Source organism: Leuciscus leuciscus (genome assembly GCF_965113295.1).
Source record: "Leuciscus leuciscus genome assembly, chromosome: 2".
NCBI lineage: Eukaryota > Metazoa > Chordata > Actinopteri > Cypriniformes > Leuciscidae > Leuciscus > Leuciscus leuciscus.
This window is the reverse complement of record NC_138726.1, coordinates 47,694,090-47,712,108: the sequence shown is the minus strand read 5'-3', so window position 1 is coordinate 47,712,108 and position 18,019 is coordinate 47,694,090. Positions and strand designations below refer to the sequence as shown.

The 18,019-nt window shown below is 35.2% G+C and overlaps 1 protein-coding gene across 2 annotated transcripts in view; it reads left to right on the top strand.

The window, feature by feature from the left end:
- Window positions 1-14,676, top strand: part of efl1 (elongation factor like GTPase 1) — a 98,358-nt gene extending 83,682 nt beyond the window's left edge. For both annotated transcript variants that reach the window (XM_082154219.1, XM_082154218.1), the window contains exons 19-20: window positions 3,294-3,478; window positions 13,397-14,676. In XM_082154219.1, the coding sequence (XP_082010345.1) occupies window positions 3,294-3,478; window positions 13,397-13,585 (374 nt within the window). In that variant the 3' untranslated portion in view covers window positions 13,586-14,676. The remainder of the gene's footprint in view (window positions 1-3,293; window positions 3,479-13,396) is intronic.
- Window positions 14,677-18,019: the final 3,343 nt, after the last annotated feature.

The window sequence follows — 18,019 nt, the reverse complement described above, 5'->3', positions numbered from 1 at the left end:
ATTAAGTCTAATGGGACGCGATGGAAACTAAACAGTCAAATTACACTTCAAATTAATTTTTTCCAAAGATGTTTTCTGTAATTTTAGGTAGTTTTTATCACACTGATGTACGTTTAAGTATTCGTTTTTTTTAAATAAGTTTGGTCTTAGTTAGTTATTTGAGGCTATAAAAACAGGGAATGTAAGCGAAGTAGTCACTGAGGCACCAACAGACTTTTTGGGGGATTGTCGGGAGGAGATTGGAGCTTCAACTTTAATTTCTACAAGTCCATAACTGTTTATTTACACTAACATAATGAGTTGCTCTGCAGTAAACTGTACTAACCATTTCTGTGGGAGTGTGGGCGGGACCTTGATAGCGCAGCTCCACAACATTGTTGTTGAGAAGCAACACTGCATTAGATATTATGATTTTTTTATATTTTATTTGAGTGTATCTTTAATTGTAGTTTGTCTAACTGCACTGGCAGATTTCTTTTATTACTTTAAGTATAAAAAAAGTGAAAATAAATATCTGCCACTACCGTAATACAATTACATCTCATTTCAAGATACAATCAAGAAAATTAGTCTTGTTCAAGTCTCGTTCAAGTAAATTTTTCTTGTTTGAATAGAAAGTACTCAAACAGAGCAAAGAAAAACAAAATATTTCATGGGGTTTAGAAAAACTGAAAAGAGCCACATGAAGGGATTGTTCTCCCAAAAAAATGGAAATTAGTCATTATTTACTCACCATTGTGTTGTTCAGAACTGGTGGAAACCCAGATCAGTGAATAATGACCTACATGTCAGTCTATTCCCCACACGAAACTATCATATGATTTGGAACATATGAGTCATGAGATTTTTTATGGTGCTTTTGCATCCTTTTTGAAGTTTGACAGTCCCAGTCATCATTCACTTTTATTAAACTTAAGACTGTGGCAAAGATTTTGTCAAAAATCTGCTTTTTGTGTTCCATAGAAGAAAGAAAGTCATACTGGTTTGGAACGACGAGGGCGAGTAAATGATGACAGAATTTTCATTTTTGGCTGAAACATTGCTTTAAACATTTTTAAACAGTAAAGTATATGCCAATCAACCTGTATCTTAAATAGATCCACAGTCCCTTGAAATGGAGAAAAAGGGCCATATACCGTGCAGAGAGGAAATAGTTCTCCCAGGTCCTTCCTTGATTGAAAGCTGATGTGAAACAGCCATGTACCAGTGTGATGTCATCATAGCACCAGGTTCCAGAACAAAAGCTAAATTGTCTGACCAACATGCCTGTGTGAAATGAACCCAGTTGAAGAAGTAAGGGAATCCTACCCCATGAGAACCAAAACCTCTGAGAAAATCAGTTGGCCTGGGCCAAAGGGGAGAAAATACGTAAATATTTTAACAAATGGTGCAAATTACCTTCCCGACCACTTTTGTTCGCCCAAGAAAGGGGTTTGAAATCTGTAAATGAGGCGCAGACATTTCGTTTCCATAACTGCGATGAGAACAAAAGTATTTGGGAGCACAGCTGGAGTGTATTAGAGGAGATAATGGTTCTGAATATAAAATATATAAATTTAATTTTTCACTTGCAGGATGTTTTCCATATACAGATAACTAGTCACACTGTTGATATCCAGGTGTATGTATTACAGATGTTTCTAGATGTGATAAACACATATACATTCAAGCTTGTAAAGGGTCAACATATATATGTGTGTGTTTATATATATATATATATATATATACTGTATATGTGTATATACTGTATATATGTGTATATATATATATATATATATATATATATGTGTGTGTGTGTGTGTGTGTGTGTATATATATATATATATATATATATATATAAAACCCTTTAAGTCAATGCGTCTCAGGCAAATACAGAGCATTAATTGAGTTTAGTTCAGTTCATTTTTTTACTTTTTGTATTATAATCAGAATTGTATTCTGTAATATATTGCGTTGTTCATATTTGCCTGTTCAGGCACAAAAGGTCGTGTTTTAGTGACGTCCGCTGTCACTGCGGGAAAAATACATTCATCTGCTTGTGTGGTGTTGAACATGAACATTGAACATGAAAAGTGATGTTATAAAAAACATATAGATAGATAGATAGATAGATAGATAGATAGATAGATAGATAGATAGATAGAAGAAATATTTATTTTTATGAAGGCAACAGATAAAAATAGATTAACATTTATTTATAAATCTGATTATGTAGTTATAAGTCTGAATACATAAATTTAGATCCTTATGTCTAAATGTATTTAAAAAAGCAAAGAAATTCCTGTTTTTTCATTATATGTCCCCTTTAACTGCATCAATAACAGTTTTACAAAGTGACATGACGTGAAGGCCAAGTGTGGTAACCCATACTTGGAATTTGTACTTTGCGTTTAACCCAATCAAGTTAGTGCACACACATTAGGAGCAGTGAGTAGTGAACACACACCAGCACACACACAGCAAACCGTGTTATACAACATAGTAACATAGAGATGAGTGTTCATGGCCCAGATGTGCAGAGGTCATGACCTTCTATAGATGTCTGTCATCGAGTATTATTGCGAGAGCTTCATGCTCGTCTACAGTGTTAACAGGTCGATGGTCTCTGGGGCCGAACTGATAGATGCACAGGCACAGAGTTTCTCCCCCGTCACTTCCATGTATTCTCGTCTATGTGTGTGTGTGTGTGTGTGTGTGTGTGTGTGTGTGGATCAGCTGCTGTTTGTGTTAGTTAAAGGATAAGGATGTCCGCCACAGATGAATTTTAACAAACTGATTGCGTGTGAGTTTCTGCCTTGTGATGATGGATTTTGCGTGCATGTGTTTCCAGGTCATGTCTAAATCCTTATGTAATAATGTCTGTGCTTTTTTATTAATGATTGTAGATAACATGCATTATATTTGTTTTGTTCTGTACAAGTGTTAATGTTAACTTAAACTATTAAGAATTATGTTTCAGTAATTGAAATAGAATAAAAGTGTTAGATGGGGAAATAAAGAAAACTAGAAATGTTGCCTTGGCAACTAATTAAAATAAATAGGTTCAAGTTGAGGTACTAAAATTACTAAAACAAATAAAAAAATGTATGAAAAGGCTAAATAGAAGTATTTAAAAAGAATTAAATAATGTTATAACATCAAATAACAAAATGACAAAAAAAATTATGAAAACTGAAAATATGAAAGTTAATTCAAAGTATATAAATAAATACTGTAATAAGAATGTGTCTTCATTAACTGCTGAAGGAGTAAAAGTTCACAGTTAACATTTTGTTTGTAAATATGACTTATAGGTCGTGTGTATGCTGTTTTGTCCAAGCGGGAAGGACGAGTCCTACAAGAGGAAATGAAGGAAGGGACGGACATGTTCATCATTAAAGCTGTACTTCCTGTTGCCGAGAGCTTCGGATTCGCTGACGAGATCAGGAAGAGGACCAGCGGCCTGGCCAGCCCACAGCTAGTCTTCAGCCACTGGGAGGTGAATGAATGAATGACTGTGTGAATGAATGAACAAACAAACAAACAAATGATTGAATGCATGAGTCATGACCGAATAAATGTTTGCACAGTATTTTCATATGTTTTGGATTCCTGTAGCTTTTATGTTTGGATTAATCTGTCCCACTAAGAAAAAACACTTTCGGTATGTATATAGCGAATCAGTGCATATAGATTTTAAAAACTGGTCAATCATAAATGGTATATTTTCCTGACAATCCAATACCGGTCGACCTCTTAAAGAATCTGAATGAATGAATGAATGAATGAATGAATGAATGAATGAATGAATGAATTGACAAATTAGTAAACAAATAATTGCAGCAATTGAAGAATAATAAATGAATGAGAATAGATGAATAGATAAGTGAATTAACGATTAAATGTATGTATGAGTATTGACTTAATATGTAAATGAATCAGTGTAAATTAATGAACAAACAAACAAATGAGTAATAAATAACTTGAAAAATAAGTGAATAAATGGTTGAGATGATCAAAAAAGTAAATGCAGGAAACAATTAATTGATGAACTACTGAGTTAATGAAGGAAATAGTTGGTGTGTGTGTGTATGAGTGAGTGAATTAGTGAGTGAGGAATGAATTAATGAATATGTGTGTGTGTGTGTGTCTGTCTGCACATTAATTATAATTTTGAAATATTATCATTTAAAATAACTGTCTTCTAATAATAATAATTTATTCCTTTGTAATAAACAATTTTTTCAGAATTCATTGAATAGAAAGTTCAAAAGAACAGCATTTATTTGAAATACATAAAATTGAACAAAAAGTAACATAAGTATTGATTTCTTTCAAAAAGGAAAAACTTGTACCATATTTTTAACTTTTATAATTAGTGTATGAATGAGCAAATTACATGAAACTTCAGAATGAATTAGATGTTTCTCCTTTGCTCTTTGACTAGGTATACGTGTGTGTTAAGTTATCTCACCGTCAGTCAATACTTTCCTCTGAACACAGTGTTAGTTTACTGGACCGGACAGGACACCTCAAAGATACTGAACCCAGTGCCAGAATACAGACATGTCTATACAGATGCCTGATAATAATATGTGATTATGCCTGGCTGGAAAACTGTACAGGCAGGCCAATCTATTAGATCCAGTCATATTGATCTGCTGTCAGATGCTAGTATTGCTGATCAGGCAAAAGCATGTTTACCTTGAGTGTGTAGCAGTCAGCGAATGAGTCGCGCGTATGTGTGAGTGAACCCAGAGAGCTCGCTGGATTGATCAGTGCGTTACAGACATGAGGAAGAGACACGTCCACGGTGTAGTACTGGAGGAACGTCTCATAACCACTTACAGTGAAACTCAACTTGAGCAGTATTCAGAGTTGAGTTAACAATGACTCTGGATGGATGGATGGATGGATGGATGGATGGATGGATGGATGGATGGATGGATAGATGGATGGCTAGATGGATGGCTAGATGGATAGATAGATATATTGCCAATGCTGTCAAATAAGTTGTATCACTGACTCAAGTGTTATTAAGACTGTAAGTCATCACTGATCTTTTAAATCAATGGAGTGGAGGCTTTCGGTTGTGTGATGGTGTTATTGTGTATTTTTAGCAGATTGTTCCTCACGTGGGAGTTCATTGTGAGTTAGTTGAGCAATCCTGATGCTGTGTGTGTGTGTTTGGTTGGGGATTGGCGTGAAAGAGGATCAAAGGCTGTAGACGCCACGTGTGCCGTCTTTAACCCGACGGCTGGCTGGATGCGCTCTCTCCACACCGGGGCTGTGTGAGCGGGACGAGTTCTGTGGCCATATGGCGCTACTGTCAGCCAGGATGATGGGTCGAGTTAACCCTGACATGATACACACACACACAAAGGGCATTTAAGGTCGTCTGATACTTCACAAAACAGTTGCGCCACTTTTTCATGCTGTGACTCAATGCTAAAACCTTCATCTCATACACAAACCACCCACAGTCCAGTGTAACCAAGTGTGCTGGTATACCACAGTATTTAAATGATTTAGTTGAAATGTTGGTGATTAAAATGAAATCATGATTCATGAGTCATTGAAGTTTGCACTTACAACCTCTTTCACTAAACTCCCCTTTCACTGAACTGTGGCTTAAACCATTACTGTTCCAGTCAATCCTACACATCATCTGACAGTTGATGAACTTAGGTTGAGATTAAGGCCTTATTTTGTCAATCCTGATTTTGTAATACTGTTAATTATGCATGTCTGGATTTCTTGATTCTAATTAGTCAATCTTGGCATTTTGTGGTCAGATATTTTTTTGTTTTTTGATTGCTTAGCTGCTTAATTGTCTCAAGAAACTGAAGGTATCTTATTGGATCACTTCACAATCTCTTTCTTATTACATAATAAAATAATTTAAACAAAAAAAAAATATATTATTTATTTATTTATTTGGTTAACAAGTAGGTTGATGCATCATTCATTCATTCATTCATATTATTCATATATTACATTTTTTTTTTTTTTTTTTTTTTTTTGGTACTTAATATTTAGTAATAATAAATAATATTGTGGCCAAAAAAAGTAGGTTAATTTATTTATTTAATATATTTTTATGTTTTTAATAATTCTTAATATATTTTATATATATATATATATATATATATATATATATATATATATATATATATATATATATATATATATATATATATAATATTATTATTATTATTATTATTTTTTTTTTTTTTTTTTTTTTTAAAGGTAATATTAGATTGGATGGTAATACAATACATTTTGACTTGGTACTCAACGCTTTTGCTGAAGTGTGAGTGTTGGATTAACTTTCTTTTATTCTGATAGAGACGTTTTAATCTTTGATTTTTTCGAGAAATAAGCCATGAATAATGTTCTGTATCTCTACCAGGAGAAGACCAGTTAATAGTCTCCTTCGCATGAGGATTCTTGTACTTATAGTGTTTGAGTACAGTGTATCACACACACACATGACTCAAATTGGACGCCAGTCTTGGTACTTGCAGATTGTGTTTGCCGTGCTGGAGGAGGGTAATTCAATTCCATGTTTAATTCAAACCTTGCCTTTCTAGATTTTGGGGCCTGCTGCATTTTCAATTCTTCTAAATGTGGCCTTTGTGTGAAGAGAAAAGACTAAGACATTGCGAAGCACTGCAACCCATTTAGTCCTCCTTTTTTCTCTCTCTCTCTCTCTCTCTTCTCTCTCTCTCTCTTCTCTCTCTCTCTCTCTCTCTCTCTCTCTCTCTCTCTCTCTCTCTCTCTCTCTCTCTCTCTCACTCACCCTCTCAAAATGCCCCCACAAGGATGGTAATACCAGAAATCTTTGACACAGTGAGGAAATTGTTTGGTCCCCATGAGAAAAACAAATATAAAGTTTTCTGTGAGGGTTGTGTTTAGTGTTACGATATGGGGTAGGGTTAGGGTATAGAATATACAGTTTGTACAGTATAAAAATTGTTATGTCTATGCAAAGTCCCCATAAACAGAAAGTGTGTGTGTGTGTGTGTCCTACAGCTGAACTGCTGCTGTTTTCCTTTCTGTGGACCTTTTATGGGTCTTGAGATGCTTATTTTGACTGCAGGACTTCTACAAATCTGTGTTGTTTTGAGAGGCCTAAAGAGTTTATAGCAGTAGTTCACCCAAAAAAGTAAAATCTGTCATCATTTACTCACCCTCATGCTGTTTCATGTCCCATATGACTTGTGAAACACAAAATATGATCTTCAGCTGAATGGTCACTGCTCTTTTCCATTTGACAAAAAGCACAGGGGTCAATAATAATTTTATTCAACAAATGTTAAATTAATCAGAAGTAACATTGAAGACTTACATTGTTACAAAAATAAATGCAAATAAATGCTGTTAACTTATGCTTTTAACTTTATATTCTTCAAAGAATCCTGAAAATATAGTATCACCATTTCCATGTAATATTGAGCAGCCAATCATCATATTAGAATGATTTCTGAAGGATCATGTGACACTGAAGACTGGAGTAATGATGCTGAAAATTCAGCTTTACAGCAATAAATTACATTTTAAAGTTTTTTTATTTTTTTTATAAAATTCTTACCGACCCCAAATGATTGAAGGGTATTGTATTTCTCCATATTTATATATTTTTTAAATATCATCTGAAGTAATACAATATCTTGTGAGGAACAGACTTAAATTCAGTGTTCACTGAAAAAAAATTAGAAAGACCTGGCACATCTGTCAAAACTGGCACATCTTGACGAATATGATGAATCTGAATGTAGATGATGTAGTGTACATCATCTACATTCAGATTCATCATATTCGTCAAGATGTGCCAGTTTTGACAGATGTGCCAGGTTCTCATCTCTTGACCCATTATCACTGATGTCAAACCTGGGTTGACTAGCATATTGACACGCCATAATTAAATGTATACAGAGAGAACGATTTTCAGTGAAAGAGATATAGAGAGAGAGAGAGAGAGAGAGAGAGAGCTTGACAGCCCTAGTCCCCATTTACTCTCATTGTATTGAAAATAGCACCCTGTACATTCTTCTTAACATCTCATGTTGTGCCCCTCATAACATCATACAGGTTTGAAACGACATGAGGGTCGAGTAAATAATGATTGTTAACTGAATTCACCATCCAAGTAGCATTTTGACTACATTAATAAACTTGTGACTTGACTTGACTTGGATGTTATTTGTGATGTGGAAACATTGCATTCGAGACGGTTATTGATATGTGGTTTTGCGGTTGCACATGTGTCCGCCTGCTAAAAGCATTAAATGGATCCGTTTCAGGGTGACTGATACGTCAGGAAATGAAGTAGGGTGAATAGGAATTATAACTGACAGGAGTCTTATAAAGTTGGTCCGGATAGCGTTTCCTCATCGTTTTTGTTGTCGATCTCTCACCTGTCTTTGTCTCTCTCTTTCTCAGAGAGCCGCAGAGTTGAAAAGGCGCCAAACGCAGGACGCTGCACCATTAGTGTGAAAACTCACCCGCTCGCTGCCACATCTCAGAGAACCTACACACTCCATCTGACAGCCTGCATGCATGCATGTGTCTGAATGCGCGTGTGTGGGCAGATGTCAAGCTTTGACAACAGCACTTCAGTGTGTGTGTGTGTGTGTGAGCATGTGTGTTTGTTCCCTACTGTGCCGAGGGCCCATTAGACACCATTAGACACATATGCCAGGGCCTAGAATCCGCCCTCGATCTGCCTGCCAAGCGTCTGCCCGCCCCTGCCATGAGACACACTCACACACACACACTAATCAGCACCAGCCATGAGCAAGACGCATGCAGGTCAACATAATCTAATTGTGTAAGATGGACAAAGAAACAGACTAATGAGTTACACTGGACCCTTGTGCGATTCTGACACACAGTTAGTGTCATTCAGTGTTAGTGCTGCTATCAAACACACACTCCACCCTGACGTGGACAGCGGCGGACGCTTCCTCATTAAAACCTTCCGTCTCACTACAGTTCCATTCACCGGCTTTGTCGTTTATAATGTAACAATTATCAGATTCTATCACAATCGTGACCAATTGAACAACCTTGAGAGTAAAAAAAAAAAGACTGTTAAATGGTGTCAATGGCAAGTGTGTGTATATGTATGTGTATATATATATATATATATATATATATATATATGTGTGTGTGTGTATATATATATATATATATATGTGTATATATATGTATGTATGTGTGTGTGTGTGTATATAAATTATACTTTTATTCAGCAAGGACACATTAAATTGATCGAAGGTGACAGTAAAGACATTTATAATGGTACATTCGATTTCTCTTAAATAAATGCTGTTCTTTTGAACTTTCTATTCAACGAATCTTGAAAAAAAAATCACGGTTTACTCAAAAATATGGCCAATATTTGTCTATTTAAACTGTAAATAAATACATGTAAACATTACTGTTCAAAAGCTTTTAAAATGTCAACAGAAAAATGTCTCTTTTGACCTCCACGGCACCCTTTATTTGATCAAGTATACAGTAAAATGGTAATATTTTGAAAACTGTTTTCTATTTTAAAGTATTTCAAAATATAATTTATTCCAGTGATGCAAAGCAGAATTTTCATAATCATTACTCCAGTCTTCAGTGTCACATGATCCTTCACAAATCATTCTAATATGATGATTTGCTGTTAAAGAAACATTTCTTATTATTATCGATGTTGAAAACAGTGTAATTTATTTGTGGGAGCACTGGTACATTTTTATTTCAGGATTCTTTAATGATTCTTTGAAGTTCAAAAGAACAGAATTTATCTTAAATAGAAATCTATTATAGTATGTTCTATTACTACTATTAGACATTATAGATGTCTTTTTCTTTTCTTTTTGACCAATTAAATGCATCCTTGCTAAATAAAAGTATTAATTTCTCTTTAAAAAGTCTTATTAACCCTACTTTTTTAAACCTTAAAAGTGTTTGTAACATAGTAACATCAAATCTATTTAATTTAGTACAGAAAAGTAATTATTATATATAAAAAACGGACTATTCTTGTCAATATTTGTGTGTTGCATATCTCTATTAGAATACTGTGTTTTTAGCTGAACAACATGCTAACTCTATTTGAATCAACAGTAATTCGGGTCTCTCATGCAGCTTGTGTGAAGAACGCTCTTTGTGAGTTGCAGCTTATGTAGAACGTTCCAGATCAGTCATTTATGAGGTTTTAAGCCCTATTCGCACGGGATAAGTATTACCTGGTGACCTCTAGTAATTTGTAATAATTGCGGAGGTGGTCTGTGATCTGAATCCCGTGCGAATCGGCCATGTCTGTAATTTGTAAAGTAATAATTCCCCCGCAAATGACCTACCATATTTCGCCGAACACCGAGGTCCTGTGATAATATTAGTCCCGTGCGAATCGGCATCTCTGTGATTTGGCGTGGTCGTTTATAATTTGTTCAAGGTTTTTGTTTCCTGTGCTTTTTTATCCATCTTTCGCAAAGTTCGAGTGTTTTGATAGTATTTTGTGTGCTGGGTCATATCGCTTACACCATACGATACAACTATACAATTTGCAGAAAGAGAAAGCTGAAAACCATCAGAAGAGCAAAAACAAAAAGAATGATTAGATGGAGATGGATGACATGTATAGCAGCATGTGGTAAGGAACATTCTTCTGTTTATGATATATCATACAGCTAGACCTATAATAACGACAAGACATTTCCGAGCAATAGCCTATTACATATCCGGGAGATAAATCAATTTCGAGTAAAATCACAGACTTCGCTTATCCCGTGCGAATGCGCCACATGAAATTCAGATGTGGATGGGTAATTTCACACAAGGTCCCCAGATAAAACTAATCCAGTGCGAATAGGGCTTTAGAAAGGCAGAGCTTGTGTGTGTTTGTGTACGGCAAACACATGAAAAGTGCCCTGTCACTTGTTGGGTTGTGCTTGAATGAGTGCACACACACAAGACAAAAGCTCTTTTGGTGGAGAAAAAAAAAAAAGAGGGATAGTAATCCAAGCTGTCAGGTCAACAGAGAGAGAGAGAGAGAAAGAGAAATGAGAATAAGAAAGCAGATATGGAATCAAAGATCAGCACTCAGGAAGCTCTTTGCAGGTTCTCTACTGCTGTTAAAATGCTGATGTCTTCCACAAACGCACTGATCCTTCAGTGATGTTCGGGCGCAGATGCTCTTGAAGCGCTGGACTGCAGTCGATAACTGTGTAAATCCGGCCGTTGTTGCCATCTGTCCCGAGGTAACGGAGCCCACGCCGTGGGGCCTCTCTGGGACCAGGTGCAGGGGCCCCGCTGGACTCTTACAGTAATTGTACCACTCGCGCTATTGTCTAAGCATGAGGTCATATTGTATGGAAGTGTGTGTGTGTTGCTGCAGGGATTGCGTCATCCGCCCAGCACCTGCTCCCATTGCTGTGTGTGTGTGTGCTGGTACATGCTCTCGCTGTGCCTCATATAATGCCCATTATGTGTATCTCTTCACAGCGGACAATTGCGTAGTCTACTTCTGCCCTGGAACAACTCATTTTCTTTTTTTTTTATAATGAGTGCGGTAGACAAAGGGATTGAATATTGTGGTGCCAATTCTAATCTGAACTCTTATCTGACTGACTCACAAATGAACAGCATAGATGTGCATTACTTGTGAGGAAACATTAGATCTTAAATTCTGAAAGTCAGTAGCACTTTACAGTAGGGTGTGCATTACATATGGCATTAGGGGTGGATGGTATGACCCAAATCATAGTAGATTCACAGTATCAGTCTCACAACATACTTCATTTTGCTGGCAATTAAATGAAAAAACTTTGTTTGTTGGTTTGTTTAGTTAGTTAGATTAAAAAGGATTAATCTATATTAAATGAAGTGACTGAACACTGAAGTGTATAATAACTTTTGATAAAATTTCTGTATATTTCCCAACTGTTAGATCAAATATTTAAAATAACTGTCTTTGGGCCCTGTTTTAACGATCTGAAACACAAGTATCAAGCGCGAAACGCAAGTAACTTTGTGGGCGGCTCTTGGGCGCTGTTGCTATTATACCGGCGGGATAAATGACTCTTGCGCCCGACACAAATCTAAAATGGGTTGGTCTGAAGTAGCTTCATTATTCATAGGTGTGGTTTGGGCGTAACGTGAAATAAACCAATCAGAGCGACATCTCACATTCCCTTTAAGAGCAGGCACGCTTGTTCCATGGCGGATTGCTATTATAACGGCGGATTTGCCAGGAGCGGTTCACAGCCGAGGAGACCGACGTTCTCGTCAGGGCCGTAAAACACAGAGAAGTGACATTGGGGATGGAGAAACCCACCCAAATTAGCTTCGGTTAAACAGGCGTATAAAAATTTGGGTAAATTTGTAAGCTAGATTTATGCCTATTTTTTTCACATCTTCATGGACACAACAATGATTTCCCGCGTGTGTTAATATTTTTCCTTGTAATGTATGGTTTTCTAAAAATGAGAACTGCTGCGTCTGTGTGTAGATGAGATAAGCAAAGTGTATGCGCGTTGTGCACACGCTACATTGATTATGGCCAAGCATGCAACCTTAAAATAGCATATGAATAACATGTGCAACGCATGTTGAGAAGGAAAGGAATTGTTTTCTAAACCTGCAAAATAGCACCAGGGAATGTTTGCGCCGGAACACGCCTCCTCTTTGCGCTGAAGTTAATTTCCTAATTTACCGACGTGCGTCTGTGGAGGGAAAAGTCCGCTGTGCACGGGTGCAAAATAGGAATGATACATGCGTTGATGTACAAAGTCAATTGCGCTGAGTGCAAGATAGGGCCCATAATGTTGTTATTACATTAATTTGGAGATTAACTGAAATTATTATAATATAATAATATATTAAAACTTTAATGTTAGATGCAATTAATCACGTTTAATTACAGACAAATGTGTGATTGAGTTTTTTTTATTTTTTATTGATTGACTAATTATTTGTTTTGCCTATTTAAAAAAAAAAAAAAAGATTAGTTATATTAAAAATGAATATAGAATTATTTTATATTCTAGATAATCCAGTAAATGAAATAGATTTAAAAATATATATTTTCATTCATTAAACATTAAATACTCATGATAAAGCCCATTTGGGGAATCCATTAATTGATCTAATTTATTTTCATTTTCATTTGAAAGTTTTTGAAGTTCATTGAAAACACTGCCTGTTAATCACTGACTGACTGGGCTGTCAGCCAGCACTACTGGGATTCTGTATTGACCAATCAGCATCCAGGATAACAAGAACAATCTTTAAATCTGTTTTAAAAATCAAATGAATTGACATATTAGTAATTTGTTGTTCATTAGTTGCATTAAAGTGTTGCATGCAAACCTCTAAACACAGCACAGACGTCATTAACATTGTGTGTGTGTTTTAGGTTATCCCTAGTGATCCATTCTGGGTGCCGACTACCGAGGAGGAGTATTTACACTTTGGAGAAAAAGCAGACTCAGCCAATCAGGCTCTGAAATACATGAACGCCGTACGAAGACGCAAAGGCCTCTATGTGGATGAGAAGATCGTCGAACACGGGGAAAAACAACGAACTCTCGGCAAGAACAAATAAAGCGAATGATCCTCAGTTGTGAAACTCTAGCAGAATGATTTTGTGGAAACATTTTTATGTAAATTGTTTAATTAAATTCAGTGCAACAATATAATAATGGGTTTGCAGTGCACAATTATTTTATTTATTGAATTGTTCTGCTCTGGCTTTATAAAAGAGGTCCATTTACATATTTGATGACGCACAACCACTCCTTCATTCTCTAATGACCAACCGATTGGCTGAAACTGACCGTATAGTGATTCAGACATTACCTCCAATCAATTTCTAACAGTCCATGGTTTCATTTATAATGGATCTCATGATTTCCCATTGCAAATTGGTTGAAAAACCAATGTTCAAAATGTTAATGGATTCAGTGACTGAACCTCATTAGCTAATACCAGTTAAATCTGGTGAGATACTTCAACTAAAACTGAACATCAAGTCTTTATTCTACAGTATGTTCGCCTGCGCTAATCTATTGTAAAAATGTGCTGCTATTAAGCAATTAAGCAATTGCAGTGCACTCTGGAACCTAATGTTGTAAATATTATACAGCAATTGAAGTCAATTACACAGTTCGAGACTTTATTGGACCAGACTGAAGGAGTAGATTGTCTGATTTGCGCTGTTGCGAGACTGTTGGTGCACACAGATCTTTGCAAATTACAGTGAGTCACTTGACTTTTTTCTTCTTTTTCCCCTTCACATGTTCCTAAACAACCATTCCTTCCTCAGTTATTTGAGACGGGATTAAACCCTGCAATTAAAGGACATGCTTTCAAATCATAGCGTATCTCCTTACGTGTTTGGGATCTTGTGCTGGGGTCTGGCGGGGCCCTGCGTTGAATAATTTAAGAGTCCTCTTGAAATACAGTTTCAATTAGTTTGAAGTGAAACGGCCTTGAAATGAATTCCTTCATCGCTCCCTTTTGGTTTACACAAGTTTAAACCCTTGATTTAATTTGTGTTGAACACAGCTTTAATGGCATTTGGAGAAGGATTTGAATTCTTTAATAAGAAGCTCCCAGAATACTGTCATCCCAGTACGTGCTATCGTGTCAAATCACTTCAGAGATTTTGGAAATAAACTTGACTGAACAAACTGTCGCCTTTGTTGTGCAGAATCAGTTTTATGTTTGTCTGTTCTGGTTTTCCATGATCGCTTTGTGCCAATGCGTTGTAATCATGCTTTAATTTTCTGACAATCAGTATTTTTCATTTAAAATTAATATTAATCTATGTTAGAGAATTATTTAGATTTAGATTTAATAATAGTAATAATTACAATAATAGGTTTTAGGGCCATTTATAACAACTATAATTAATATTATTAATAAAAACTATTATTTGTATTATTATTACCATGTTATTTTAAGGTAATTAATGAAAACTGCAACTTGATATTGACATTTAATTAATTGTTTGAATTTGATAATTTTTTTATTTTATTTTTAACCCCATGAAGATCTAAGATACCCTTGCCTCTGATTTTTTTTTTTTTTATATATATAATTTGCTTTTGTGTACACTGTAAAAAAAATTATGTAAATTCTTACATTTTTAAGTACAATCAACTTTTAAGTCATTTCAACTTAAATTACATTAAACTTAAACTGGCTTAAAAAATTTGTTGAATCTTGTATAACTTATTTTTAAAAAGTGCTCAACTTATTTTGATGATTTAAAGCAATGTAAAAACATGTCAATTTATTAACCATATATAATTTTTTACAGTATATATAGTATATAACCATTAAATATATTTAATGTCCTTTCCTTTTGAAGTCAGATGATTTGCCTATTGATTGTGATGTCATCACAGGAAGCATAGTTAGTATTTCTCCACATCAGCTGATCTGAAGCTTGTTTTGCTGTTTTTCTCACAGTGCACACTGCTGGTATTCCAGTAGCGAGGACTGATCCCAGATCAGATGGCGTTGAGTGCAGGGGTCAGTTCTGCAGAGGAGCTGGTGGGTAATGACCTCTATGTTGCATTAAGCTAATGGGGCTAATTTAGTGGAACGAATGGCTTTAGTCAGCAGAACAGACAAAGCCTTCAAATGCTGTAGATAAAACTCTTAACCAATGCAAATGGAAAGTTCCACTCAGGGCTTCACAGCTATTAGACTCCAGGGCTTATTTACGGGTCCAGACTGGTCACACTGGCCATGTGGGGGGAATTAGGAAGATGAGGTGTACGCTAGCACTACGCCAGCATCGTCTGTAGAGGAATTTTCTAGCATTTATTCAAGGTTGTTTTGCAGGTCTGACTGGTTTACTTTTAATGAAGTAAAAATTATGTTCACTTTCTCCATATAGTGAACTTGACTTTTAATGGTACCGGATCTTTTATTTTTTAAGACAGACTTAATATAAACTCTAAAATTGTAAAGTGATGATATTTGCTTCTGCAGAAGGCAAAAGTCAGTGTGATTTTATAAGTGTGAAAAATTACACTACAGATCATTCTTAAGAGAGAATCACCAATCAGTTGCTGTTACCATGGAAACAGAATTGGTAGTAAAAGAACTCACCAGTGACCCCCCATTAAGCATTGCAAATTATGTAATCAAGTCCGATTGAAAGTAGTATCTTAGGCTTAATAAGGATGCATGCATTTAATAAAAAATTGTGAAACAGTATTACAATTTAAAATAACTGCTTTCTATTTGAATCTATTTTTAAAATGTAATTTATTCATGTGATGCATGTGATTTTCAGCATCATTACTCCAGTCTTCAGTGTCACATGATCCTTCAGAAATCATTCTAATATGCTGATTTGATGCTGGAGAAACGTTTCTGATTATTATCAATGTTGAAAACAGTTGTGCTGTTTAATATTTTAGTGGAAACTGTGATTAAAAAAAAACAAAATCAGGATTCTTTGATGAATAGAAAGTTCAAAAAACAGTGTTTATTTGAAATAGAAATCTCTTGTAACATTATAAATGTCTTAACCGTCACTGTTGATCAATGTAATGCATCCGTGATTAAAAGTATTTTTTTCTCTTTTTTTTTAAACCATCATACTCTCTCCAAATTTTTGAACAGTGTTATATATAAGTATTTATTTATATTATTATTTATCTAAGTATTTGCAATACACTTTAAATATTGTTTTCATACTTACAATAAAGACTTTTATATATGTCTAATATACCATCATTTTTGGTTTATGGAATACATAAATCTTTGCATTTGTCTTTTTTTCTCCTCGTTTATAAATACCTTTTTGCTTTGAATCAGAATTTGCATTGTTATTCGTCTTGGTTGGTTAAAACTCTTAATTGAATCATTTTTTAAATACCTATGGAGAAAATAAACAGGAAAAATACTTCTTGATCCAGTTCTTGTGCTCTGAACTGTGTATGAATTTGTGCTCGGAACGTGTATGGTGATACAATAATGTGTGGTTTCTTTTATAATAACCTTTGAAATCTAGAAAATGTGCATATCAGGAATTTCATAAGGTCAAAAGTTGTATTTTGTAGTGACGTCTTCATGTGTACAGCTAGTAAATGACACAAAATGAAATGACAGTGTAATATAGCTCATTAGCTTAAGCTTATACTGTTTCCAAGCAACACAATGATCAAAGTTCACTGTCTGTAGCAACTTGAATATTAATGTTGAATTCAGTTGACGTACGGTCACAAGTGTTACATCTTACAATGCATTCAAACATCTCTTCCAGTCAGATTTTGGAGCTCAAAGCATCCATTTTTAAAATATGATCTATCAAAGCGGTTTTATCTCCAACTGAGGAGCAGCTGTTTGCTGAAAATCATATCTTATAATGTTGAAAAACCTATGAAGCCCTGGCTCTTCAGACCGTCAGTGCATATAAGCTGCAGCTGATATCAGTGCGACTCAGTTTCCATTGTTGTGCAAAAGTAGGCTACAGTCATTCTGGGTGGTATGACGACGTCATGTTTTATAATGTTACTTTTACTGTTTTGAGGCATTTGTTTTGAATTTAGGTGTTATATAATTTGAGATTTTGATGACTCATATGTTGATATAATTCAATAATCTGGGGCCAGTTGCATAGTCATTATGTTAAGACTGTGTCTTATAAGAACTAGTCTGACTTGCAGTTAGCCAAGGGTTAATCAGTCTTTAAGCTCTCAAATTTGACCAATCTAAGTTGGGCCTTTAAGGCCCGTTCACACCAAGCACGATAACTATAAAGATAACGATAAAGATATAATTCTAAAAATCGTTCTCCATATTAAAGAATTACAGAGTTCACACCACAACTATAACGATAAAGATATGAGGAACGATATCGTTGGGATCACTTTCAGAACGATTTTTTTTCCAGCTGTCGAACGATAAAACACTGACAGCCAATCAGAATCCATTCTAATTTAAAGGTCTCGCGCATTTAAAATGGCAGATGACATTGCAGAGAAGTTAATGGTGAGAAGTCGAGGTACAAAAAAAA